This window comes from Psammomys obesus, unplaced genomic scaffold (assembly GCF_907164565.1).
Source record: "Psammomys obesus unplaced genomic scaffold, mPsaObe1.curated_primary_1811, whole genome shotgun sequence".
Classification (NCBI taxonomy): domain Eukaryota; kingdom Metazoa; phylum Chordata; class Mammalia; order Rodentia; family Muridae; genus Psammomys; species Psammomys obesus.
Genome location: NW_026585895.1, coordinates 11,165,257 through 11,192,561, shown reverse-complemented (window position 1 = coordinate 11,192,561; position 27,305 = coordinate 11,165,257). Strand labels below are relative to the sequence as shown.

The following is a 27,305-nucleotide window of genomic DNA, read 5'->3' as shown; positions in this document are numbered from 1 at the left end:
TAACTAAACTTTTAGAAGACAATTTCCTCTCAGGACATTGACAAAGGTGCTTTTCCCTTCTAACTTGTCAGCTTTATTTTGGCATGATTTCTATATAAATGACTCTCTCCTGTCACTTCACAGTACTGTTAGTTTTGGCAAATGTATAGTCAAGATACAGAACGGAATATTTTTCCTTACCCAACAATTCCCTCACGTTCCTTTGGCTATACGATGCTTCTGGTGTTTAACCCGTCAAAAGCTTAGCCCAGGAAAGTACACAGCTGCTTAAAAATGCATGGACATTCCTTATAATCCTCAAGTTCCTGAGGGTGAAACTGAGGTCCTGATCCTTTAGGGTCATTTTAGGTACGTGGACGCTCGCGTCTAACACACAGACTTTGAAAGTAAGAGCCTCTCCCATGTGGACCCAGGTTCGGCCTTGCTCATTCCAGGGCGTGTGGCTGCCTCCAAGTCAAAGGTCCTTCTAGCAGGCAAGAGAGTCCCCAGGGCTGGCCCCACCCTCCCGAAAGGGGTGAGATCCCAGATAAGCCAGTTATGCGCATGAGGAGTAAAGCTGAGCAGCACAGGGTCTGCTGTCTCACCCAGTCTTTTATTGTCAGCATGAGAGGCCGAAGGGCAGCTCAGCTCTGCAGAATGACGGTCCGGATACTGAAACACTGAGGCATCCCTCGGTTGTGAGGGTAACAGCCAAGCACTTTCTGTGTATTGTATTTCGTTTTAATTTCGTCTTTATCAACCCCGTGTGTTAGTTCCATTTTACATAAGATGCACACACTCTGCCCAGTTGTAGAGGCTGAGAGGAGCCGCTGAGATCTGAACACTGGCAGTCAGACTCCAGGACCTTCCCTGGAATCTGCAAGAAGGGTACATGTGGGCGCCCAAATGTTTCTTCCCCATAAGCCCACAATACCCCTTGGAAGCAGCTTGCTGGGAGTTCTCGGCTCTCCTTTTAGACATATTCCTTATGTGGGTAACTTGGTTTTGCTAGTGATTTTAGTCTCTATTACACCTAAAATATCATGGAGAAGCCTTTAAGAACTACCTGGTCCCTTCCTTTTAAGAACGGAAAATCAACCAAGGCCTAGAGATTAACTGATGTGTCCACGATGGACATTTTCAATTTTGAGTCAACAGCGGTGGCTTCCCACTCGGCTTGACATTTGTTACCTGACCTCCTCGGATGCCAACCTCCCTCTTGCGGCAGACCAGGACCCTTAATTACATTGCTGAACTAGGTCAGCATGCCCTGGTGGCTACCTCTGCAGCCTTCCTTTCTTCCTGGGTCTCACTTTGAGTTTTGTATTTGTATCGCTGGCCTCAAGTCTCCTGCCTCAACCTCCAGAGTTTGAACTGCAGGTGAGCTGCCTCACCTGGCTTCAGACTTTAATGCTTTAGGCTCAACAGTCACGATTTTTAAAATCTTCTCATGCTGACTGCGTTGTTATTTAATATTTTCATTAAATTTATTCACCATATTATTTTCCGTACTTTTTTTTTTTAATGAACACTTTCTTTCAAATTAAACCACTGGCTTTTAAATCAGCCTCTGGTGCTGATATGCCAATCATAAATTTTTAGAACACATAGTAAAATAAATATATCAGCATTAAAATTCTAAAACATACCCGGTGTGCCAATTAGTAATGACAGGCAACTCACATTTTGGGAGAAATACAGATAAACTAATCTTGCCACATTAGCCAGCTAAGAGTGTTTTCTAATTAATCCACACAAGGGCTGCTTAAAATTTCTTGGCTTGCCATTCTTATAAAAAGAAAAATAGCTGTTAGTGGTGGCACATATCTGTAATCCCAGCACTCAGGGAGGCAGAGGCAGGCATATCTCTGTGAGTTCAAGGCCAGCCTGGTCTAAAGAGCAAGTTCCAGAACAGCCATGGCTACACAGAGAAACCCTGTCTCAAAAACCCCAAATAAAGAAATAAATATAAAAATGAGTTGGTTGGAAAGAATAAGCCCATCACACTGCTATAAATATTTTAAAATGCTAAACACAATTTCTGTCCTTATGCCCATAGGGACTCTCACAGGAAGCTGGGGGACCAATTCTTAGTAGGTTGAAGTCTCAAAAGAGTTATATAAATGTGTCCTGTGGGAATCTGGAGCAAGAGACTTTTTTCCCCCAAGCCTCAGTTTCCCCATACAAGAAATGAAGGGATCCAATCATCGGCATTTGGCTCCAGAGCAGCAAAGGTTCACATGGTGGGCAGGGATTCTGAATAAAATGTATCTTGGAGGGCTAGAGAGATGGCTCAGAGGTTAAGAGCACTGGCTGCTCTTCCAGAGGCCCTGAGTTCAATTCTCATCAACCACATGGTGGCTCACAACCATCTATAATGAGAACTGGTGCTCTCCTCTGGGGTGCAAGTGTACATGCAGACAGAACATTGTATACATAATAAATAAGTAAATAAATCTAAAAATAAATGTATGTTGGGGTCTTCCTAAAAGTGGATGCATTGAAATTCCCTGATAGGCCCATCAAGGGCCCAGGAGGAGTTTTGTGATGAAATTCCTTTGGGAAGTAATCATCGAGACACAAAGATGGGTTTAAGTGGGGTGTGAGAGTGTGTGAGAGAGGTGGAGGGAATAACAGAGTGTGAAGAAATGGGAGAAGACACAGAAGAGGGCTGGAAGATGGTGGGTACATTGAAAAGAGCCCTCGCTTTCTGGACCGGCCCACAAGGAGTTCATTTTAATGGGGAAACAGTGCATTCTGCTTCCAGAGCTGTCCTGCAAAGCCTTCTACAGCTAACGCACTTACAACGCAGCTCCGTGCCAGGGTCTGACTTTCTTTGGTCTTCTTCAGTCACAGAGCGAAGGCAGAAAGCCATTGTGTTGGCCTGCTCCATCAAGCATCCCAGCCCTTGGGAGGTAAGGACGAAGACCAGCTTGGACTATGCAATAAGATCATCTCTGAAACTTTTTTTTTTTTTTTTAAAGAAAAAGTGAATAGAGAAAATAGATACTCACGACTGCAAATGTTGGTGGCGGTGGGGGTGCTGGCGGGGGAGGGACCGGCATCTTGGACAGCTAAGTTTTCAACAGTCTTGTGGGTAAATCTGTAAAAACAAAACATATCGGCGTGTCAGTTCTCTCGGCAATAGTCTGTGTGAACCTCCCTGCTTGTCTAGCGCCGTGATGCAGGCCGCCTTTCAGAGGGGTGGGGTGACTACACTTCTCTCGTAGCTCAGGTAGGATGTTTTAGGAGGGACCCTGGCGGGAGGGGACCTTTGAGTGGACATGCAGGGTGGCTGCCGGTCATACCCGGACCTAACGGACCTAATGCTGTTCAGTTCTGTCCCTGCATTGCAGGCCACAGCGGGACAGTGCAACTGTCACACGTTTTTGTAGAGGGAAGCCCCTTCCTGCAGAAGCGGAAAGAGAGAGTTTCTGGGTACTGGCCTCGTGAGCTCTGAGTGACATGTGCCCAAACAGGAATTATTTTCCTTCATTCCGAACTGCAGAAAACAAACCTCTTAGCGCTTAAATATTAATTTGCTCGACCACTAAAATGTTGATGCGGAAAATCCACGCCTTACGACAAACCATCCATTGAAATTCTGCAGGGCAGCTTGTCCTGTGAGCTGCACCGCTAGACACCTCACGCCTGCTGCTGGCCATCTGGGACCCGTTCCCTTCAGAGCCAGCTGACTATGAAACGGGACTTAGCCCAGCGAGGCAGGGCAGTGCTGCGCTCCAAGCACTTAGGGGCAGAGGCAGGAGAACATGGCAAGCCTGAGGCCTACACAGTGAATCTGGTCTACACAGCAAGCCCCAGTTTAGCCAGAGCTACGGAGAGACGCTGGGCGGAGAGCATATTTTCCAGGCTCTTCACTCTGTTACAAATACCTTCAACAACACCGCAAGCTAACTCAGCTGCATTCACCGTGTAGCCAAAAATCCTAAGACCTAGAAAAACCGAGGCTCTCACTAATAATCTCCAAGGCTGTTCATTGGAATCACGTCCTTTCGCTCCCTGCTCTCCCACGGGGCAAAACTGCCCTGCTCGACTGTCCTAGATCAGGGCTGCCCCAGATGAACTATCCCAATCCCACCTCAGCTCTAAAAGGCGGCCGTGTACTTGCGCTCTTTAGCTGAACAGCTTCTAAGCACGGTTTGGAGCCTTCCAGGCTGAGCTTTACTGGAAGCTTTTTAAAAGTCCCAGAAATCCCAGACTCCAGTCTTGGCACATCACTCACTACATGGAGCAAAGAAGACCAATTTTGGGTCTCCCTACGCTGACCTCACTGCCAGGCCCACATCTTGGCTGTCTCCTTCCCTGACTGTGAACCCTCCCAGGCCTCCCCAGTGACAGAAGGTTCTCACGAAGTGCATGTGGGGGAGGAGCCAGGGGTCGCAGGAGCAGATCAGTGCTCGTCACTGGAACCGCTCACAGTACACCAAGTACTATGAGGCTTGGGCAAAGAATGTGCCGCATCTCCGAGGAGCTCACTGGTACTAACGGCTGGGACTTCCTGAGTGAAGTAAAAGCCCAAAGCCTTGAAAAGTAGTGGTTTCCAGTCTCCTACAGAGTGAGGCCTTCCTGAGGGATCCTGGCCCCAGGCACAGACCCCAACACCCCAGGCATTCTTGCCTGGATCCTCACACCCACAGGTCCACAGATGGAAAGAGGAGCTTGCGAACTTGGGGGAACCTAAACAGAGCGCATATTTTAAAATACAGTGCCATGCTTTAATACCACATTGGACCTCACACCCTGATCCTACAGCGCCTGGTGCCTTGTAGCTGGGGCCCATTTGCTAACTATGTGGTGCTGGGGCTGAAGGATACCGAGGAACACCATGAGTGAAAGAGGCACTAGCTCATCCCTTTTCCAGGGACTCAGCCATGGACTCGCTCTAGGAAGCTCTCCAGTTCTTCAGTATGCAAGGAAGGCAGAATTATCCCTGAACATAAAATGAGTGATTCTGGGATCGAGAGAACTTGCTAATCCTTTAACTAAGATGCTCATCAGTCTAAAGCTAATTTAGAATTCACTCTACAAGGCCCATACCACTAGCTAATCTGAAGGGTGGATTTTCAGTGAGCCCCCTGGGAACACCTGACAGTCCTCAGAAGGGGGCTTTCTAATCCTGGGGTGCAGGGGTTTTGGAGAGACCAGAAGTGGCTTTGTCCAGTTCCAGGTCATTACCACTGTGGGCTGTTTGAAAACGATGAGCATCTAGTTCCATACATATTGTCAGAGTTGCCCTTAAACACTGCACTACATAAAACGGAATAGAGGAACAGTAACTCTTTCCCCATGAAAGGCTGACTCACTCGTTGGGTACTTTGTGTGCCCTGTGTGTGGAAGGGTTGGGGAGGGCAGCATGGAAACAATTCAACAGACCCGAAGCCCCAACTTGCCCTTGTTATTTCTACATTTTCTCTATAATTTCTATTTTAGTCCAATAATGGTTTATGTATAACACGCTTAATTTATTTCCATGATTTCTTGTGTGCTCCTGGCTCCTTCCCAACTTACTTTTGTTATTTTCTCCCATGATTCCTAGGGGGAAACATTGTGGAGAAGAGCAGGTAACATAAAAATACAGCAACAGTTCTGTTTGTCCTCAGAAAAGGGGAATTCACTGATCATTAACTTTTAGAGTAAAAGGAAGCTGAGGTAAATAACAGCCAGAAATAGTTCTTATTTTGATGTAAATCCTCCTCACTTATGAATACATACGCATGCCTGTATCCACCCCTCTCTCAGGCTGGGGAAATGTGTTATCTTTTCCTGCCCATCTCTCTCTCTCTCTCTCTGTCTCTCTCTCTCTCTGACACACATATTTGGCCAAGAAATAAGAAATTTTAGAATACAATAACTCAGTAGTGTTTAAATGAGTCACAGGTCTGAAATTCACATTGTTACTGCAACTATAAAAATAGACAAGCATAGGGGCATTCCTTTCAGAAGCTATGGGTCCACTCACAGGCACATGAAATTATTTAGTCACATGAAATTGCTGCTGAAGTCATGACTTTTTTTTAAAAGCTCGGAGTTTCGAGACTCCTACTGGGGAAAAAAAAATTCTTCTTGATTTTATTCCTCAGGGACTCCACAATGCAAACAGAGTTGGTTGGATGTCTTTAAGACCTGAAAAAAAATCATTAAAACTAATTAAGGTGAATTTGGCTTTGTTCTTCAACTTCCTGTAAAAGGGCTCAGTGGGAAGATTGATGCTCAGGGTAAACCACAGTCATCCTGTTTCTTTAACACAATCTTTTCACAGGTGCAGTCGCCTGAAGTTTCTGTTTTATGACACCAGTTGCTCGGCAACGTCTGCCCCCCCAACCCCCCACCCATAGGCAACCTCGATGGCCATTTCAGAGACTTTTAATACCCTCGCAGAAAGGCTCGTTGCTCTTACTGCTAGTTACGGCTGCTCTCCTGAGCTGAAGGCAGAGACACAGGTAGGATGCAAAGACACCCTACAGAGTCCCAGTTAGTGCTGGCCTGTCCCCACTCAGTGCAACCCGCCCAGGCTGCACCCGGAATCCTCCGCTTCCCGGAAGCAGACTTGTCCGTTGCTCAGTTGTTCATTTGAAACAACAACAGCTTTAGTGACTCCCTGGGTAGTTTTCTCTCTCATGGTAGCAGGTTGTCCCTGCCACTTTCAGAGGGCTTAACGCTAATTCAGACACACTTCACTCAGCTGAGATATGGCTGGGCGGTATGGCACTTGCCAGTCTGTGGCCCTAAAAGCGCTCTCCAGAGCAACAATGGAGACTGTTGAGGACCTGGGATACAGACTCACAATTCATTTCCGGGAGTGACCACAGAAGAAACAGAGGTCACCGTGAAGAGTATATTTTAACCTGCTCTCTTACATATTTAGTTTAAAAACTAACACAAACTATAGACATCGCGGGCCTTTCTAAAAGTGAGAATAGGAGGTTTAGCTGCCGGACTCAGGCTCCTGTGGTGGAGTTTCTTCCTGCTCTCTTCCATACTTTACCTTCTTTAAGGGGCTTAAATCCCAAAGCTGAAGTTTCCCTAAATCCTCAGTACCACATTTAGTATTCCCAAGAGAATTACTCTCTGCCTCTAACCTGCAGTACACACACACACACACACACACACACACACACACACACACACACACTTCAGGTCAATACACCGAATATATTTATTTTATCATCTCAAGTATAGCTTTTGAATATGTGCAGAAATGTCACCATATTTCTTTTTAAAAAGGTCAAAATGCTTAGAAAGGAAAATATTTTACCTGTGATTAATCATTTTAAGCATATTTACTGTTGCTTTGATAATTAAAATGAAACACATTGTAAGCTCTGATTCTCAGGACTAGAAAAAGACCCATAAACCAATTGTACAGTTTATCAAATGAGCTCCTGGCTGTGCAGGTAGAAAAAGTTCTTGGAATCAAGGACATATCCTCCACACTCAGTAGTCAGGTGGCCTTGGGCCTTGGCCTTGGCCTTGGGCCTTGGCCTTGGCCTTGGCCTTGGCTTGCTTACGTTCAGTTTCCGCTGTGGAGATAATGGTATCTCCTTAATGGGGTTATTTAAGAGTTAAATGAAGCAAGGCTTAATAAGTATTAGCCATTAGTTAAAAGCATAGGAAAAAAAAAAGCAAAAGTAAAGGACAAATCACACACTAGGTGACGAGTAAGTGCAAAAGTGAAACCCAGCCCCTTAGATGCACACACGATGCCGCCACTGAGTCACAGATGAGATGGAGGGCAAACGCAATCTTGGGATGGCTCTTGGTCAAGATCTCCTGCTGCTCTTCCATAGGACCCGAGTTTGGTTTCCTGCACCCAGGTCTCAGCTTCTGGTAGCTCCAATTACAGGGGATCCTATTCACTCTTGCCTCAGCAGGCACCTGCTTGTACATGATGCATATAAATTCATAAAGGCAGGAGGGCAGGCGTGTGAATGCACATGCACACACACACACACACACACACACACACACATAAAACAACCAAATAAAAAAATAAAGCACATCTTACATTTCCCAGTAAAGGATCCTTATTAAGGCATTTCTTATTCTAATTTTTGTTTGTTTGTTTGTTTGTTTGTTTGTTTCAGTTTCACTTTTTAGAACTTAAGGTCACAAAATACAGGTGAGTATTTATGGCAGTCCAAAGTAAATGTTCTTTCCAGTATGTAGCACATCCATAACAAATTGATAAGGGGTGGGGGGAGCCAGACCCTAAGGCACAAATATACCAGAATTTAAACAAAAACTTTACACTTCCAACAGAAGTTTAAAGAAACTTCTAAAATGTTGTGAGACCTCCAGGGTCTGGAACTCAGGAGCTCACGCCCTCTATCATGCTGAGCGTGGGTCTGGGGGAGTCCCAGCTCACGGGCTGGAGTCTGCTCTCAGAAGAGTGAAAAGTGCTGCTGGCAGAGGGAACACTGACAGCCCAGTTCTTCCAGGCCCGGTGTCCCCTGTGTGAATGCAGGCATTGAAGGCTGTGCATAAGTGACCACAGATAAACAGGGCTGCAGGGAGCATCTGAGAGGCTCGATGTGGTTTTACACAAATCTCCTCATCTCTTTAGACCTATAGAAGAGTTCTGACTGGATCGCAATCACCGAAGTGCTGTGAGGCTAGCCTGTAACACAGAGAGGACAAACACTCCAAGAGGAACCATCCAGGTGGATCCAAGGCCCTAAACCTTCCCTAGCTCCTCCCCTTTCTCTCTCTCCTTTTACACTAACCTACCCAAACCCCGGTCTACTAATCAGCCTACTTCCTGAACAGAAATTCGTCTGCAGCTTTCATTTATATTTGTGTTTCTACTCTACACAACAGGCCATTAAGTTAGTCAGAAACACTTGTCCCTACCGACTGGAGTTGTACACGCCCTCCTTAGTTTTAAAAGTGTCACTCCAGATTTCTGCAAGGGGAAAAAGAAACATGAGTTGCTTTTCCAAGCACAGCCTAAAGAATTTCTTGTTTATATAAAACATTTTCTTAATCCTGCTCCACGTATCTCTGCATGCGCAGCTTTAAAATTTAAAGTTACATTTTATGGTTGGCATAATTTAATATTAATCATATTAAAGTTAATTATGACAAATGGCACTGAATCTGATTAACACCAGCAGTTGGCTCTGTACATCTGATCCAATGTGGATCGAGTTATTCTGAAAGACGGCTTCCTCACAGACTGCCTGAGCCAGGAGCATAACACAGCAGCAGGACGGCAGCCACCTCAGGTGAGCAGGTTGGGGGAGCCGGCCTGCTTTCAAACTGACAGTGATCACTTCCACTTCAAAAGTCCTATGGCAGATCAAACCGAAGACTCAGAGGCACCTCTGTGGGTCTGCCTTGGCTTTACACAGCAGAGGCATGTTAACTGACACGAGCTCCTCATCGTATGAAAACATGGGAAAGAAATGAATGTGGATCTAAATTTGTCCAATGGTCAGGGAAAATTCTACCGAAAATATCACTGAAATCTTGGCTCAGAGCAAGTTCTGAAGCACTCTCCAAGGCAATCCCCATCACAGGCAGCAGGAATAAATCACGTGGTGTTCTGCAGAACAATTAAACATCTTTATCTCAACACACTACGGCCCATTAAACACCATTTGGTTCTTCCTTTTTGCTGAGAAAGGAAATAAATTTAGTTTGAATACAGCTTTTCTTACCGTTAAAAAGGAAGGCATGCTCACAGGCTTGGACAGACAGACGGCAAACAAGACAGAAGGCAGAAAAGAAAACCGTTCCTCAAAAAGGCATCATCTTCTCACACAAGCGAGGGGTTGTTTCTGGGCAGCCATTTTGGACCAGCTCTGGCCTCCTGTTCAGTGTGACACCCTGAGTCAGAGGCAGGCATCCTTCTGTGGCATTCACTTCCTGCCTGATTAATTTCTGGTTTGGTCCTTCCTCCTTTGCTACAGAAAAAGAAACTAGATTGGTTTTACTTAAGAAGCAAGAAAAAAAAAAAAACCCACCCAAAGTTTCTCCTTCCTTCAGGATAGGCACGCATCCACTTGATGCTGAGGTAAGTAGATCTCTATGCCTCTCCTGTTAACAGCCCCCCCCCCCTCAACACCACTACAAAAATAATTACTCCTGGAACTTGAGATTTCTTCAAAAGAATTCAATTTTAAAGCACCGCTCTCAATTCTATTTCATTTAGCAATATTGAGAAGAGTCACTCAAGAAATAAAAGCCCTTAAGTGCACTGAGAATTAGTTTAAGTGAGCCTTCCTCATTTGCAGAACATTCAAGAGTGCGGGGAGAAAGTTAGGGTGCAGGTGAGGTACGCAGGGCGGGTACATCACGGCAAACGAGGCTGGAAGCGCCACTAGGACCCAAGTCAGGATAAACGATCCACAGAGCTGCAGGCCCACAGCTTTCGAGACCTGACTCTTCTGTCCCCTCCCTCCTCCACCCCCACACACATACTTACAAATATCTCTGAGAAGGTATTTGACAGAAGCACACAGAAAGTGAGGGCAGAGGCGGGAGTCAGACTTCTTACTTTTGAGGGGGCACAGGAATATAGCCCAGTATTTCACAGGCTTGGGTCACGTACTGAGTAGCATAAAATATCCATATATTTCTCGCAACGCATCTGAGGAACTCATATTCTTTTTTTTTCAACACATACCACACAACTGAGAACATGGCTTCCAGGTGAAAGAAGCGGAGCTGTATTTCAGAAAGGTCACTATGTTGTGACCTGTGCACTCGGAGTCCCGATTCAGAGGTACAAAGACCACAGGTTAGCTGGCATGCCCCTCCCTGTGCAGGGCCTCATAGAAAAGCACAGGGACAGCTTCAGTTGAGACTGGGTGAAGGAGAGGCCTGTGGGGTGCACTGTGACCAGGAATAGTCCACCTCCTCTGGTGCTTATGCCAGCTCCACCCCAATACCAGAAATACTGATACTGAGGGGTGCTGGAGATTCCCTGAGATTAGAGCTAGCCTCGCTATGTTGGGCCACGGGCACAATTCCTAGAAGTGGTCATCCAAGGGTAAATGACTATGGTGCCTGAAGGAATGCAGGACCTAAAGCAGCACCTAGGGTAAGCGGTGCAAACAGGAATTGTTAGGCATGAGGCCAGACAGAGGCAGAGGCTTGCAGCCAGCAACGGCTTCTTCTGAAAACCCTTGGGGGCAACAGAAAAGGCTATCAACTCAAAACTTAAATGCTTGAGTGAGTCTTTGAGGAAGTCTAACTATAGATGCCTCTAAAATGAGAACGTGGGCAATGAGGTGATTTGTCTATGTATTTACAGAGTTATTTTGAAGCTCACTATGTTAAGCATCCCAAACACACACATACAGAGAGAGAGAGACAGAGACACAGAGAAAGACACCACACACACACACACACACACACACACACACTATTCAGTATGCACAATTTCCATGGCTGTTCCATCCATCAGTGACAGCTCAGTAAGAAGGCAACATGTCACGCAGAAGGCAGGAGCTCCCAAGAACTCCAGGGAGTAGGCATATAGAATCCAGGTCTCTCCATCTTTAAGGGAATCTGTAAACCCAGTCTACGCTGGCTACACTTGAGGTGTGCGCTATGTAAAACAGATGAATCAGAAAACGGTCCTCCGTTTAAACGCCTCCAACAACAGCTTCTCTTTCTTTTACAAATTCCAAACACCTCGCCCACACCACAAAGGCCCCTAAGACCTGTCTTCCGAGCCCTTTGTGACCTTTGTCAGCCAGGTTGGCTTTGAATTTGCTGTGATCTTGCCTCTGTCCTCAACCCACAGGGTGCTGGGATTTTAGTTGCTCACCACCACAGCCTGGCTCAAATCCTCTTGCTGATTAACCCCAAGGCCCTTTCTGTTCCTTAACTGTACCAAGCTCATTTGTATCTTGGGGCCTTAAGCTAAGTCCTCTCACCTGGGCCTTCCTCTCCTGGGTCCCTCCTGTTGTTCAGATGTTAATAAAGACACCCCCTGCCCTATCTGTGCACCTTCTCTTTGCAGAGTGGATGTCATCACTTGGTATTGCACCTGTTTGTATGTCTCCTCCCCACAATTCAAGCTCCAGGAGAGCTGAGGCCCTGCTTATCTCGTTTTCTGCTGTCTCCTCAGCATCCAGTTCAGTTTCCAGAGCCTGGTAGGTGCTTGACAAACAGTGGATTTGAATTTCCTGCAAATTCTGCCACACCACAGCATTGCTTTCCAAGCCTGTCAGAGTCAGCTTCAGTTGTCAACTTGACATATTTGACATAAACCCAGAGTCACCTGGGAAGAGGGGAGCTCAGCTGAAGCTCTGCCCGGATGGGGGTAGCCTGCGGCCACCTCAGTTCCATATTGTCATAACTGCTAAGCGAGGTAGCAGAGCGCACTCAGCTACAGACAGTATCAGCTCTCAGCAGTTGGGCCTGTGCTTTACAAGATAGCTAACTGAGCAAGCCAGGGAGCAGGGTTCCTCCACGATCTGCTTCAGTTCCTGCCTCGGGTTCCCGTTTGAGCTCCTGCTCTGGCTTCCGTCAATGACCAGCTCACTATAACCTGTAAGCTGAAATAATTCCTTTCCTCCCCAAGTTATTTTTTGTCAGTGTTTTTTCTTTTTTCTTTTTTTTTTAATCACAACAACAGAAAGCAAACTAGAACCAAACTTAAGATTGATGGTTCCTCCTGAAAGAATAAATAACCAGAAATAACCAATGCCAAAGATGAGATCTAAGCTTTTGTTGGAGAAAACTGAAAGGGCTGTTGCACAGAGAATCATCCATGTTAATCTACTCTCAGTAAAAAAGCCAAGGCCAGAAAAAAAAAAAAAAAGCCTACTAAACAACAGTGTCTAACCAAATAGAAAAAGAGTGAAGAATTCTAACCAACAACCCTGTATTACCCCTGTCACTCCAAATCAACACCTACAAAAATCAGTGCCGCAGTAACATGCACAAAGCGTTGAGTTTTTTATAGTTCAGGCCCATCGTGCCGTGTTTCCATGACGCTCTCCTATTGCAAAGTATACACCGGGTAGCACACAGATGTTTCTGATCCTGCATGCCCCCAGCCCCTAGCCTTCCCCCATAATACAATGACCTCTCACAGTTTTTTAGAGGGGGGAAAACACTCCCAGGCTAAAAGAACACATCTATACTGTAAGAAGAATCCACTTAGGAAAGTATCCTAGTATGAGGGGACTGGTCTGGCTTGCACAAGGTCCTGGGTTCAAAACCTAATACTTACCCCCCCCCAATGTTAAAATATGAACATTGCCTGATTTAAAAGAACAGAAATAAGGGGTAATCCTTTGCCCCATAATTATCAGCAGAGCGGTACGCAGGGCTGGTCATTGGGAACTGGCCTGAGAAAGAGAATCTAAATCCATATTCTGCAGTATTCCATGCACTGCAGGTATGAACTGGCCTAATCCTACCTGAGGAAAAAATGGCAACATATTTCACTGTGTTTTGGAAGCGTGGCCAAACCTTTTCGTCTTATTTTCGAAACAAGGGCTTGCTACATGGCCTTGGCCAGCCTGGAACCCCCACACAACCAGACTAGCACTGAAACTGCAGTGATTTGCCAACTGAGCCTCAGCAATCTGGGTGTTACAGGTCCACCAAGAGCCTTGATCTTTTGGTTTGCTTTGTGGATAGTCCAGTCCTCCTCGCTCCCTTTCGGGTCCAGATCCGTTCTCACTCCACCTCACATACAGACAGCAATAGCATCAACGGCACAGGCATTCTGCTGCCCAGACTCTGGCATGCGCTCTGCCCTACAGACTTCTTGCTGGCAGCCCACTATGTAATCTGAACCCAGGGAACGACCTCGGAGGAGACTGGCATGACTTGTGAGGATGTAGAGGTTGGACCTGCTGCACCCATCGTTTGGCCACCCTGGGTATGAGACTAATCACAACCGGGAATTGGGATGGAAGAAGAGCTTGGCTGAGGTCTGAGCTGTGCCAGCACACAGCCCTATTTATAGATGTTCGTTTACATTGTACTCTGCGTGAGCCAGGGCAGACATCGTGAGTGAGACAGTGGCTGGTACCGGACCTGAGTTTTGAATGTGACCCTTACATGCAATTGTCTGGGTTAAGGTTGGGGAAAGGTGGGTATGGACTCTCCAGGGCTAGAGGGTGGGAATTCTTGGAATGTATGCTAGTTATGATGTCACCTATTAATCTCTGACAGAGACAAGGAGCTTGCTGATGCTACACCTCTAACAGAAAATAGATAGAATATTAGGCAGAGACTGAAAAGAGCGACTCCGGGTAATTAGAGGAGACTATAGGTTTTTGTTTTTGTTTTTCCCTTGCGACCTGCAACAGAACGGGTGAGAATCCAACATGGCGTCCCGCAGCGTAGGAAGCCCCAGGGCTCCCTGCTATGCTCACTGCAGATAAAGCAGGGACAGAAGTCAGAAGTATATCTGGAAGGGAGTCTGGAATGCCGTAGGAGCTGATTGCCTTGCTGTCTCTGCAAAGCCGTTCTGCTACTTCTCCGAGGGAAAGGGCAGCTGCATTCATAGCTCCGCCCTGGGATCCACCTCACCAGCAAGAGGGGAGGAAAGTTCTTAGACTCTGGCTCAGAAGAGGAAGAAGACAGGTGGGAAGGGCAGGGGAGGCAGGCACTGCTGCACAGGAACCTCGGCAGGAGTTTGGCTGTCTCTTTGGGGACCTTTTGGAGACAGTGCATCTCTGGTAAACAGTCCACTTGTTATTCTTGGGCTGCTCAGCACCCCCTGCCCCTTACTAGATAAGGAGTTCACATTTGGGAAGAGTTCACTGCCCCTTCAGCAGCGGGACAGCAAGGAACCAGCTTGGTTCGTTGCAGCTTTGCGGTTCCCTGGCTGCAGTGACAGCTTCAGAGATAAACGTACAACTCCTTCCAAATCAAGGAGATTCAGTAAGCGGTATTCTAAGACCCATGGGGCGGAGGCTGCCTGTATTAAAGTATATTATAAACATGGGAGCAGGGTGCAACGGAAGCTAATTCAGAAAGATCTAGAAGGGAGCCTGAAGCTTGCAGAGCACAGAAATAAAATGCAATGCTTAGGCTCCCAATTCAAAAAACAAAACCAGACAACCCCCAAAACTAAAAAACACAGAGCAGCTGGATTTTTTGGGATTAGTGTCTAAGTAATAGGAAAATGAAGGCAAGCAAGTTGAGGTGCAAGTTAAGACCAAAGCGGTCCTGAGAAGATGGTTTTTAAAGCTGAGTGAGGAATTCAGATTAGGTCTGTGCACCACTACTGTCGACTTTTCCAATATTTGAAATGTTTCCATAAAGCAAAGCTAAGAAGAACAAGCAAACAAGAAGGAAAAAAGACCTATGGCCCATTCCCTTCTCCATCCCATAGAGGCTGTAGGAGTGGTTTGCTGGATTGATTAGTGACTGGCTTGGGTGCAGAGTTAAGCAAAATTTAAGCTGTCCATCCCAAAATGATCTGTTGGATAAAATGGGACACTGAGGTCTTTTCCATAAGTGTTAAGAATATAGGTAGTTCTTCCTAGGAAGGGATTCAAGTTCCCAAATTGGAGGCTTCAGTGAGAGTGGCAATAAATAAATAAATAAATAAATAAATAAATAAATAAAGCCCCAATCAGTAAGCCTAGGGGGAAAAAATACTCCAAGAAGCAACAAGAACAGGCGAGGAGGTAATGGGCGCAGGCCTGATGATTTGGGCCACTTTCTTGTGTCCTTTTTGCTGCCAGGATGATCCTGAACACAAGCTCGATTGTGTCCCTTCTGGGACAGTCCTAGCTCACTTAGACCCAACTGTGGACTATAGCTATACATTCCCAAGAAGACTTTATCGTGTTTGGAGCCATTTCCCAAACCAGGGTGCTGACTAGGCATCCTTGAGTCTTCTGCCTCCCGGAGTCTTAACGCTAGTGAACCCAGTCCCCGAGCTCAGTCCTCTGCTGAGAGAGGCTACGGTATACAGTTTGAGCACACAAGTTCAAAACAGACCCATGGACCCAAAATTTCAGTGCCCTTTCTGTAAGAGACCTCTACATTCCTTCCTTGTCTGGCAGGGCTCTGGGGGGCTTATGTACATGAGTGCTCTAGACACCTGCAGGCCAGAAGAGGGCACCAGATCACATTATAGATGGTTGTGAGCCAACGTGTGGCTGCTGGGAATTGAACTCAGGACCATCTGGAAGAGCAGACAGTGCTCTTAATCAGGGAGCCATCTCTCCAGCCCGAACACTCCCCTCTTGGCTGTGCACATCACCGTGGCAGGCATTGTTTGACATGATCTGCTTTTTCCCTCCACAGCGGCCACTGCCACTGAGGGCGGGGACTTTGTCTAGTGCTGTCTCCCCGGCTGCTTGGAACAGCAGCTGACACATCACAGAACTTGTAAACACAGGAAAGGGGACTGGAGGAGCTCCCGGTTAGAACATCACTAACCTTATTTCTTTGTAGGAAAAATACTTTTTGTATATGGAAAGACCATGCGTGTGCCCTCTTGTTTTCAGTAATTTCATTCAACTGTGAAAAATTTCCAGTTGGTCACCAAGTTCCAGCACAAATGTGTCCAGGGGAAAGCCCATACAAGACCTCGAGAATGGTTTCTTACAGCCCACGAGGGAACCACTGGGAAGTCCCTTCTATATCCTGCCATGTATACTTTTTGCACACACACCGAGAGCTGCTGCTGACATGTGGCTAACATTTTTACATTCAGCTGCCTGTGGATGGTTGGACAACCAAATAAGGATGCTGGCCATTTGGGTTCTTCTCCAGCCTCCTCTGTAGCCCGGGGTTACTCCTTGCCTTCTCCCGGAGGACAGAGCCTCGAGGACCCAGAAGGCCTCCCTGGAATCCCAGGGAACAGGGGTGGATACAGTCTGCACTCGGGGCTGACATCACCTCTCTGAACACTGCTGAAGAAGCTCACTGACCTGAGATGCCCTTGCGGCCCGTGAGCCAGGCCTGACTGATGATGTGGCCTGAGAGAGGCTGACCCAGCTGCTCTGTGAAGATGGGAATGGGGGCAGGGGCATCTGTGGGTTCAATAATGAGTGGCTTTCCTGGAAAACAGTATAGGCTGGTACTAAGTTACATTTGGGTAGAGGCAACAATGGGGTGGCCGCAGGTATCAGGCAGACACATGCTGTTCATCCCAAAAAGTTAGAGGAAGGACTTGGGATTTTTCATCATAAACCGATGCTAATGTTTGAGTAGAGACATGTTTAAGTGACTTAAATATTACAGCTATCAAGACCTCATTCCATTAATATGTATCTGTTAGAATGTTTTATGCAACAGTTAGAAAATATACTTTAAAAGGAGCTGTAAGTGCATTTACAGTTAGTAGCTGCTGCGTCAGCCAAACACCCTGGCATGGAAACTCAGTCTCTGCTGCTCCTGGCTTGTTTCCTTTCACCAGTCAGAGGCTGTCAGAGACCGTTGCCCCTGCCCAGCATCATACCCAGGAGACCGGCAGTCACATCACAGTCCACAGTCCGCACCAATGCATGACGCTTCTGCAGTGCCCCAAAGCTGGAAACCCGGAAGTTGAGCTGCCTGAATTCCGGAAACCCTGGCTGCACTCACTGTTCGATTTTTCTAGAAATGTAAAGATTCCACCTGTGAAACGCTTGCTTGCGAAAGAAACGGGAAAGTCGTCAGAATAAAAGAGGGCTCACCCTGTCAACCCTAGCAATAAGAAAAAAAAAGCCCCTGAAGATACCTGATAAAACAGGGTCAGATGAAGGGGGAGGAGGTCCTCCCCTATCAGTGGACTTGGAAAGGGGCAGGGAGGAGACCAGGGAGGGAGTGTGGGGTTGGGGAGGGAATGAGGGAGCGAGATACAGCTGGGACACAGAGTTAACAAAATGTAACTAAAAAGAAAAAAATAATAAAAAAAAAAAGAAAAAAAAAGCAAATAAAGCTGGGATCCTATAAAGGAAGGTCCTTAAACATGTCACCTGACAGCAACCATCACATACATGTTGGCCAGAACCACAGCAACTTGTAGAAAAAGTACTTCTCCGACCACATCTGCAGCATCGTCAGCCTTGGCTGAAGCCACGTTCATTATCAGTCACTGTGGCCAGAATATTGTTTCAAAATCTCTGATGCTAATCCTCACTGTGGCCTTTGAAGGCTCCCCATTACCTCAGCTCCTCTGAACACACCCATGACTTAGGATCACACTTGCAACCCTCCTGCAGCATTCTGTTATTCCCAAATATCAGGGGCTTTTGTTTGTTTGTTTTATTTTGAGAACCTGTCCTTGTTAAAAAGAAAGTTTGATGAGATTTTTATCAAAAGCTTGCCATTTGTAGAAAACAGTGTGCCCGAGGACACTGCTAACCAGTCTTTAAGCCTGTAACTAGAGTTTATCAATAGTGGTTACTTTGGAATCCATGGAGGTTCCACACACAGATGCAGACACCTGCCAGTAGCTTTGTGTGCCCCATCTTGTCAGCTCCACCCTTCCCCGGAGGCTGCACTTGATCATTTATAAACTAAAGTTATCGGGGCAGTGGTGGCGCACGCCTTTAATCCCAGCATGGCAGGCCTGCAGAGGCAGTTCAATGCCAGTCTGGTCTAGAGAGTGAGTTCCAGGACAGCCAGGAAAACGGACAGTAAAACCCTGTCTCAAAAACAACAACAACAACAACAACAAAAAACCCAACCAAACAACCAAACAAATGAAACGAGTGCAGTGGTGCACACCTATAATCCCAGCACCCAGGGAGGCAGAGGCAGGCAGATCTCTGTGAGTTCAAAGCCAGCCTGGTCTACAAAGCTAGGTCTACACAGAGAAACCCTGTCTCAAAAAACAAAACAAAAAGAAGAAGAAGAAAATTTACTTTCCTTTTTAAATTAAGATTCCGTTGACATTTTTGAAAACTGGAAATGACATATAGGCCAGACTATTTAAGAAATCCACTGCTTGTCAGGGATGCGTGCTGAGGGAAGCGAGCGGAGAGCTGTTGCTTTGCTTCAGGTGTTGAGCCGGGTTTGGCACTCACGCGGCTGTGGAAGGAGAGCAGCTGGCAACCACCGCAGCTGTTCGCCGCCTGGGGAGATTTCACACTCTGCACCCGGGTCCCTGTGTCTCTCTCCTCCAGCCTCTTAGCACATTTTGCTTTTCTCGGTGGCCTGCCAGACACAGTTTGTTGTACCCAGATGACCCCAGATTCCCTCCAAGAACCTCCCTTCCCCTCCTGGCTGCTCTGAATTCTCCAAATGACTGACTGGGAAACTTGAAAAGAAAATCCCCGCAGCAATGAGGTCAGACTACCTAAGAGTCACCAGATGGTGCTTCCTGCTTCCAAATGTACGGACAGGTCAGAAAAGGTGCAACCAGGGGGATCAGCTTCACCATTTTTGCAGGGTCCCCCGCCCCACTTTTGACCAAATGGCTCTTTCCCCAGCGACACAAAAGCTGCCCAACCCAAGTCTTGGACCATTTAATCTGCTTCAGGTCCATTCCAACGTGATGACCAGCTGGTGGCTTGTGTACAAAAGAGTTCCATGGTTACATTTAAATATTGACAGCTTTGAGGACAGCAAACTCCCAAGCAGTATAAAAAGCACTTGGTTGATATTTTGTAGGCTACCTCTAGAAAGATATAACAGCTTACCAAGGGGCGGGGAAAAACTGTTGAAATGCTAGCTCCCTGTCTTATCCCCTCTGCTGCTCAATAAAACAAACAGACAAACCAAAGTAAAATGAAACAACAAGTAAAACTCGGCCTGGGCCCTGCTTTTGGCTTCTGAGTGGCCCTTAAGCCCTGGTGATGCTTGAACAGTTTTCTGGGTGCCGTGGCTGAAGTCAATGTGACAGAGTAACCCAACATCACATCAGTTCCGCCTCTGCCCACAAGATGACCCAACCCCCTGGCTAATCTCTGTCACCATAGCTTCCTCTTTTTGTTTTGTTTATTTGTTTGTTTGTTTTGTTTTTCGAAACAGGGTTTCTCTGTGTACCCTTGGCTGTCCTGAAACAAACTTTGTAGACCAGGCTGGCCTCGAACTCACAGAGATCCACCTGTCTCTGCCTCCTTCTAGTGCCAGGACTAAAGGCATGGGCCACCACACCCAGCTGCTTCCTCCTTCTAGATAAACCTCTCTAACCTCGAGGCCCTGGCAATCCTTGCCTTTTCCCTTGGACCTGACCCTGCGTGCAGTTCCTGTACTCTCTGTGGCAGTAGAAGCACTAAGCGTCCTGTGACACGATGTTTTTGTCTGGCCCTTCCGTGTGTCTCTAACTACCTGGTAAAACGGTAAGCACCTCCCTGAGGGGATCGTACACACAGCCTCCACTCAACAAACACAGCACCTACCATGTGCTCCTGTTGCTTTAGAAGCAAAGATATTAGCATGGTTAAACAAACTGAATTCTCCACCTGCAAGGGGCGAGCATTCTCACTGGAGCCGACGATGGGATCGTGTAAAATGAATTCGAAGTTCCGAATGCCACATTTTGGCCGAGCTGATCTTGGCTTATGCAAAGTATTCTTACCCAAATCACACCTGAAGGTTGAATACTCGTATAAAATAATTTATATATATTCAGGATCCTAAGAGACCCCTGTCCTTCCTTCAATAAGAGAATCTCACTGAGGCATCAGAAAGAAATCAAGTGGTTGCCCTTTATTTCTTATTATTTTTAAAGAGCATGATTCACTCTTTCAAAAGATTTGTTTATGAGTCCTTCATCTTAAATATTTTATTATTATTGTGTGTGTGTGTGTGAGTGTGCACGTGAACACAGCATGGAAGCAGAAAAAGGCCTTGGAGGTCCTGGACCCAGAGTTACAGGCAGATATGAGCCTCACGAAATGGGTGCTGCAAACCAAGCTCAGGTTGTCTGCGGGAGCATGTGCTCCCAACCGCCCAGCCGTCCCTTAATCCCACTGCTTTTTACTGGGGGGCGGGGGGGGGAGGTCCTAGATAGATGATCAAGTAAAAGCACTCGCCATCAAACTGATGACCTGAGTTTGATCCCTGGGACCACAGGTCCCCTGACCTCTACACACACAATAAACAAGCAAACAGATAAATTTTAAGAAATTTAAGGAGAAACGAGCATCTGGAGGAGTGTTTCTCAACCTGTGGGTCGCAACCCCTTTGGGGAGGTTGAACGATGCTTTCACATATCAGATATTTGCAAAAGTAGCAAAATTACAGCTATGAAGCAGCAACAAAAATAATTTTATGGTTGGGGTCACCACAACATGAGGAACTGTATTAAAGAGCCGCAGCATTAGGAAGGTTGAGGACCACTGCTCGAGGGAGATAGCTCAGTCAGTTAAGATCCCATCTTGTGGGTCTTTAATCCCAGCAGGCAGATCTCTGTGAGTTCGAGGCCAGGCTGGTCTACAAAGTGGGTCCAGGACAGCCACAGCTCTGTTACACATAGAAATAATTTTGTTTTGAAAAAACAACCCTTTCCTTCCATCTCATTGTATGTATGTATGTATTTTGCAACAACCGGGCAATGGGGACCAAGCTCAGGGCTCCCACATGCAAGTGCTCCACCATACACTCCTAGCTCTGAGCAATTAAAATGTGGACAGACTGAAGTGTGTATATTTCCTTTTCTCATTTCACAGTATTTTAATAGGTCACAATTTTGTAATAATTCACAATTTTAATAGTTGAACGCTTCAATTTATGGTTGCTCTATTAGCTATGTGTTTTTTTTTTTTTCTCAGTGTTAGACATTTAAATTGCACCCAAATTCTTTAGTAAACATTCTGCAGCGGGGCTGGACAGATGAGTGAACGAAGAGCTGGCCGTGTGAGCACAAGGACGTGAATCTGAAATCCCAGAACCCACGAGAAGCTGGGTACGGTGCGTGCATCCAGAATCCCACGGATCCTAGAGACGAGGGTGAGCAGAAGAGCCTGGAATTTCACAGGCCAGCCAGGCTGGTGTATGAAATGACAAGAGAGGAGACCCCATCTCAAAGAAGGTAGGTCAACACCGACCCCCAGGGTTGTCCTCTGACCTCCACGTGTGAGCTGTAGCACAAGAATGTCCAAGTTCACACACACATACACATGAACCATACGTACAGTCAGAATCCTACCACGATCAGCTTGTATCTAAATGTTTCTAGTCTAGCACCGATCTCAGATTACTTCCATAGGGTGCATTTATGCCGTATAATGACTATAACCGAAGATACTAACAGTTTTTTGCTTGGGCTACATTAATTTTACTTCTTATTACTGAGATTAACAATATAGCGCCCTTTGTCATCTTCTCTCTCATCATTCCATCTTTTTCTATTAAATGTTATCTATTTTTTTTTTAAAAGTCAAGGGTTAACCTTTTCTTTATTTCCTTCTATTTGAAGCAAAATATCACCCACAGCATCATACTTTATATTTTTTTCCCTCAGTGGTGGGATCAACTCCAGGGCCTCACACATTCTCGACAAGTACTCTCACACTGAGCTTCATGATTTTTCAAAAACAAAATGACCATTTTGGGAGGCTTATAAACTAGACCACCTTGATTTTGCAGCTGTGACTGAAGTTTACTGTGACATCTATGGGAATGGTCTCTGTACCAGGTGGGAAGGAGGGTGCAGGATTTCTAGACACATGGCCCTGCAGTGCTTCCTGTCTCAATGAAGACAAATAAATATCTGGGTTTATGCTACACAAACTTAGCCAAGAAGCTTATATTTTTACCCCGAGTTACCTCATTCTGTCTTTCACAAGACCAAAGTTCCCAGAAACTAAGGAATAATTTAGGCTCACATAATCCATCTAAGTTTCATTTATCTTCACTGGCTTCATTGGCCATTATGAAACTATTTAGGAAAAAAAAAGGAAAATTGATTATTTCTTCAGTGTTGACAACCAAAACCTCTATTTGAGCATGGGTTAGTCCAAGTAACGCTAGCGATCTGTGGTGGTGAGCTCTTACAGCCTCCTCTGTCTAAGTTGAAACCTGAGATGAGCGTGGGTGTTCTTTGCTTTTCACACTCCTCCCTATTGGACTGAGAAGATGTTTGACATGTCTAAGTTAGATAGGCAGATGCTTTGGAGCAATGTGCTCGGCACACTTTGAACATCAGCACCAACCATCAGTAGTTATCACTAAGTGGCCTGGGCGTCTCATGCAGTGCTTCTTGGTAAAGGAGGAAACATGAGTAACGCTGGGGAGAGAGTGAAACTGAAAGATAAGGAGGGTAAAAGGGTAACAGAGGGATGCAACGCAATGGAGAATTTGATCTGTATGATACTTGAAAGGTGTTAAGTACTGGTCATCTCAGTCTATTCACACCTAGTTTTCAAATATCCTTATCCCTACTTCAGATATCTGACGTCGATGGGTTCCATCTGTGCCAGCCCCATTCCCATCCAATAGCACAGAAGAGTGCCCAGCAAGCCTCCTAGATGTATGGATTTCTACAGGTTGAGCTGAACTAGACACTGGCAAACTGGTTTCATGCTCACTGCTTTGTATATGTCACCTGAAGAACACTGTTGCCAAACAATAGGAAAGTTATAGTCTAGGAGAAGAAAGGGAAGCCACTTGCCCCAGAATCCTCCATTATAATGAACCTGGCTGGTGTTTCTTGGACCCATGAAGAAGATGACTAGAGGCCTTTCTGGGTCATCATGTCCCACCTCAGAATAGACTATGCTTACTTTCCAGGATGTTTTAGTCTAGAGCAGCGGTTCTCAACCCATGGGTTGCAACCACTTTGGGGGTTGAATGACCCTTCCACAGGGTTTGCCTAAGACCATCCTGCATATCAGATGCTTACATTCCGATTCATAACAGTAGCAAAGTTACAGTTATGAAGTAGCAACGAAAGGAACTTTATGGTTGGGGATGACTACAAGAGGAGGAACTGTATTAAAGGGTCACAGAGTTAGGAAGGTTGAACTGCTGCTCTAGAGGCGGAAAGGTAAACAAAGAAACAGTAATCATCCCTGGGTGATCCCAGAGGAAGCGCATTACTTCTTGAAGGAAAACAGGCTTAAGCAAAGGCCCGGTCTCTCTGAGCAAGCGAGAAACAAAGCCACCAGACTATTGATATGCCCACGTCCAGCCACTGCTAGGTGATGGCGTCCTGATTGGGAAGACACCAGTGCCGAGAGCTGAATAAAGCTGCAGTAAAATGTGACACCTCAAAGGAAATAGATCACGCAGCCAACTCTCACTGACAGGGCAGCATTCATGGAAAGAGGTGTGAAATCCTATTCTGAACCCAGAACTTCGTATTCATCCCCATTTACAATTCCCAGAAGCCAAACGCCTTGAGGAAGCTCCCTTCTTTTCTCCATCCTTAATACGGGGTCTCTCTCTTAGCCAGTGTTGATCTCCCACCCTCCTCTCTGGATAGAAAGTCTTGCTATTAATCTGGGCCAAAAAGATGGCTAGCAGCCCTTGAACTCCTGGCAATGCTTTGGCTTCAGCTTCACACGTGTTGGGATCACATGGGTGTGCCTCCACAGCCTGCTAACTAACCATTTCCATTATCCAAACCTAGGTCTGCAGCTAGGGAAGCCCTCTGCCCTGGGGCACACCCTTGCAGTTCTCAAACTCCTCTCTGCTATCCACGGCACTTCCCCTTCAACAGCTAATGGCAGGAAGTTGAGGCAAAGCTTCCTCCCGTTGCTTCCTCTATCCTACTCTTCTGAAAATACAGAGGACTAGTTCTCAGAAACACAAGCAGATAAACAAAGACCAGAGTATCTCAGACTGGCTGCTTGCTGCATGAACAAGAGCTGAAGGCAGTGGAGACTAGTGACAAGCTCAGCCCTAGATCTACTCATGGTCACACCCTGTATAAAAACAGCCTTAGGAGTATTAACATCATAACTCTTCATTAAAACATGTTCCAAGACAATAAAACAAAGGGGTGCACAGTTTATTTCTTGAGAAGTAAATGATATCTGGTATCACTTTATTGCCAAGTGTTTGTAAACAAAGGACATTCTTAAAAAAAAAAAAAAGTAAAGTCAGGAATAGACTGACCAACTCAGAACTAACTTTCCAGTAAAGGCAATTCCTCTGCCTCTTACATAAATTAAGCTCTTTGACAGGAACCAATTTTAGCACACAAATCTGATCCTATAACCATCACTACAAACATTGTACTGATACAGTTTAAGCTAGCTCTGTTTTTCTCAGTGAAAGTATAAAGAACTTATACTTTTAGAACTTACTCTTAAGATACTATAAAACATTACTTTCTTCACGGCAAAAGCAGTTTATAAACTTATGGGAAACATTGTTACTATAAAACACATTAGTAAAGCATTGCTTATGTTGGCATAAGAACGTTTAAAAGCAGTAAGATCTTTCACTGTTAAAAATATTTTAAAGCCTAATAGGAGGAAAGCTAAGAATGGCTTTCCTCAGATTTATGATTTATTTGTGTTTTTTGTTTGTTTGTTTGTTTGTTTTGTTTTGTTTTGTTTTGTTTGGCTGTTCTTGAACTCACAGCCATCCTTCTGCCTCTCATGTGCTGGGGTGGATTACAGTGTGAGCTACTATGAACATGAACGATTTAGTGGAGCCCAAGTTCGAAGCGCTGCATGGATTTCTCAGGAGATCAGGCCAACAACTTGCAAGAACACAACCCTATCTGGACACAACCCTATCTAAACCTTCACGTATCATTCTAACAGGGGCAATGTAAAACTTTTCCTGGTGACTTCAGCCATCTTATTCCCAAAAGCTCAGTGAACAAGTCATTTTCATGAACTCACCATCAGACATGATGCGCATGGTAGAGCAGCCCTGATCTCCCTCCGTTACCACTCTGCAGAGCAAGCAGGAATGACTTAGGAGGAAGTGGTATGCTGATACCATGAAAAAAAAAAAATTAAAAAGGCCTCAAATACAAAGATAGCTCAAAAGCATCTGTGGATGGCTTAAAGGAAACAAACAGCTCAGCTAGTTTCAACTCAAAATAAACCCAAGAAACAAGTTTACTTTGGCCATGGCTACACACATGCAAAAAGCTGAAGGTCTGGCTTATGTAGTCTTTTTTTTTTTGTACTAAAAGGAATGAACAGGCAAGGCTGTCCACCCCAAGGCAGGGATGCAACAAACATCTACCCAGTGTGGCTGCAGAAACAGAAACACACGTGTCTGAGAGGGTTCCCCACGTTAAGAGGCTGGTGGGCTCCCCGCCACCTTGCCTTCCAGGAGACAGGGGGGAAGGCAACACCACAGACTCCCACTGCTGAGACTTCTCCATAGGGTCTTCTTGCCAGGGTACTCTCCCTGTAGAACTAAGAGAGAAGAAGGAAACCTAAAAATACACGATCAGACTGCCATCTTGAAAAGTCAGTACTGAATTTACATTTTTTTGTTCATTTAGAAACAGTCTGTGGCACCTGGATTTAATTCCAGCACTTGGGAGGCAAAGCAGGCAGCTCTCGAGTTTGAGGGCAGCCTGCTTTATAGAGCCAGTTTCAGGCCAGCCAGGTCTATGTACTGCAATAATAATAATAATAATAATAATGTGTCAATAATCGTAACAATGATGATAAGTTATTATTACTAAATTTAAAAATCTTGAGGTAAACACAGCAGTAACATAAGTCAACATCTGGTTTGGGGAAGCAGTGTTTTCTTTAAAAACAGTTTTTTTCCTAAGCAAAGAGGTGCTACCCACCAAAACTTCAAAAAGCATTTGTTGTTTATGTAAAAAAAACTTACTTGAGATGAGCCTTGTCAGCCATTTTTTAAATCCTGCGCTTAATCTGGGATTTATGTTAAATTTTCTTTTAAAGTATTTAAGCAAATAGGGTTAAGGGTACCCCAGTAATTCTTCCGTTTTGGTGATTCAAGAAAACTGACCTCACTTCACAGCTGATGGACTGCTCATTCTCCTTTGTCCCTTGGGGATGGGAGGAGAAAACAGAAAAGGGTGATTAAGTTTAATCTTTTGTGTCACTGACTTTCAACAGGGTAGTGAAGTTTTTAGTTAAAAAACCACTCAGGACCCAGATCACATGCAAAGTCAATTACAATGGTTTAAACAGTGGCTTGCTTCTTCAGGGGTTGCCTGCAACATTGAAGCTGAACCCTGAAATACCTGCTCCTCCTGGACTCTGTGCGGGCTGTTCCAAGCCTTGCATTTTCTGCCACTTGTCTTTCTAGGTGGCACACCACTCAGCCATCCTCTGTAGCTGGTAAAACCCAGCATGACCTTCTAGAGTATTCTGGAAAGAACACTGAGCATTAACGGCTAGAGTGAACGATGCTCAGTGTTTCCATGCTATTCTCTGGCCAAGAGAAATACCAAACCAGACGCATCTGGAAAAGACAGATGGCCCAGAGGAACAATGATCTCTCCAAGTCTGAAGGTACCAGTATGCCCACATGTCCACCTGCCTGTCCTG

General features: G+C 45.7%; 1 protein-coding gene across 8 annotated transcripts in view; it reads right to left on the bottom strand.

Moving 5' to 3' along the window:
• Positions 1–27,305, bottom strand: part of Wipf1 (WAS/WASL interacting protein family member 1) — a 106,640-nt gene that overhangs the window by 17,540 nt on the left and 61,795 nt on the right. For 4 of the 8 annotated variants that reach the window (XM_055600287.1, XM_055600292.1, XM_055600293.1 and 1 more), the window contains exon 2: positions 2,994–3,082. In XM_055600287.1, coding sequence (XP_055456262.1) covers positions 2,994–3,044 — 51 coding nt within the window. In that variant the 5' untranslated portion in view covers positions 3,045–3,082. Of the gene's footprint in view, positions 1–2,993; positions 3,083–9,659; positions 9,906–27,305 lie in introns of all 8 variants that reach the window. The other 4 variants (XM_055600288.1, XM_055600286.1, XM_055600289.1 and 1 more) reach the window with 2 other exon arrangements.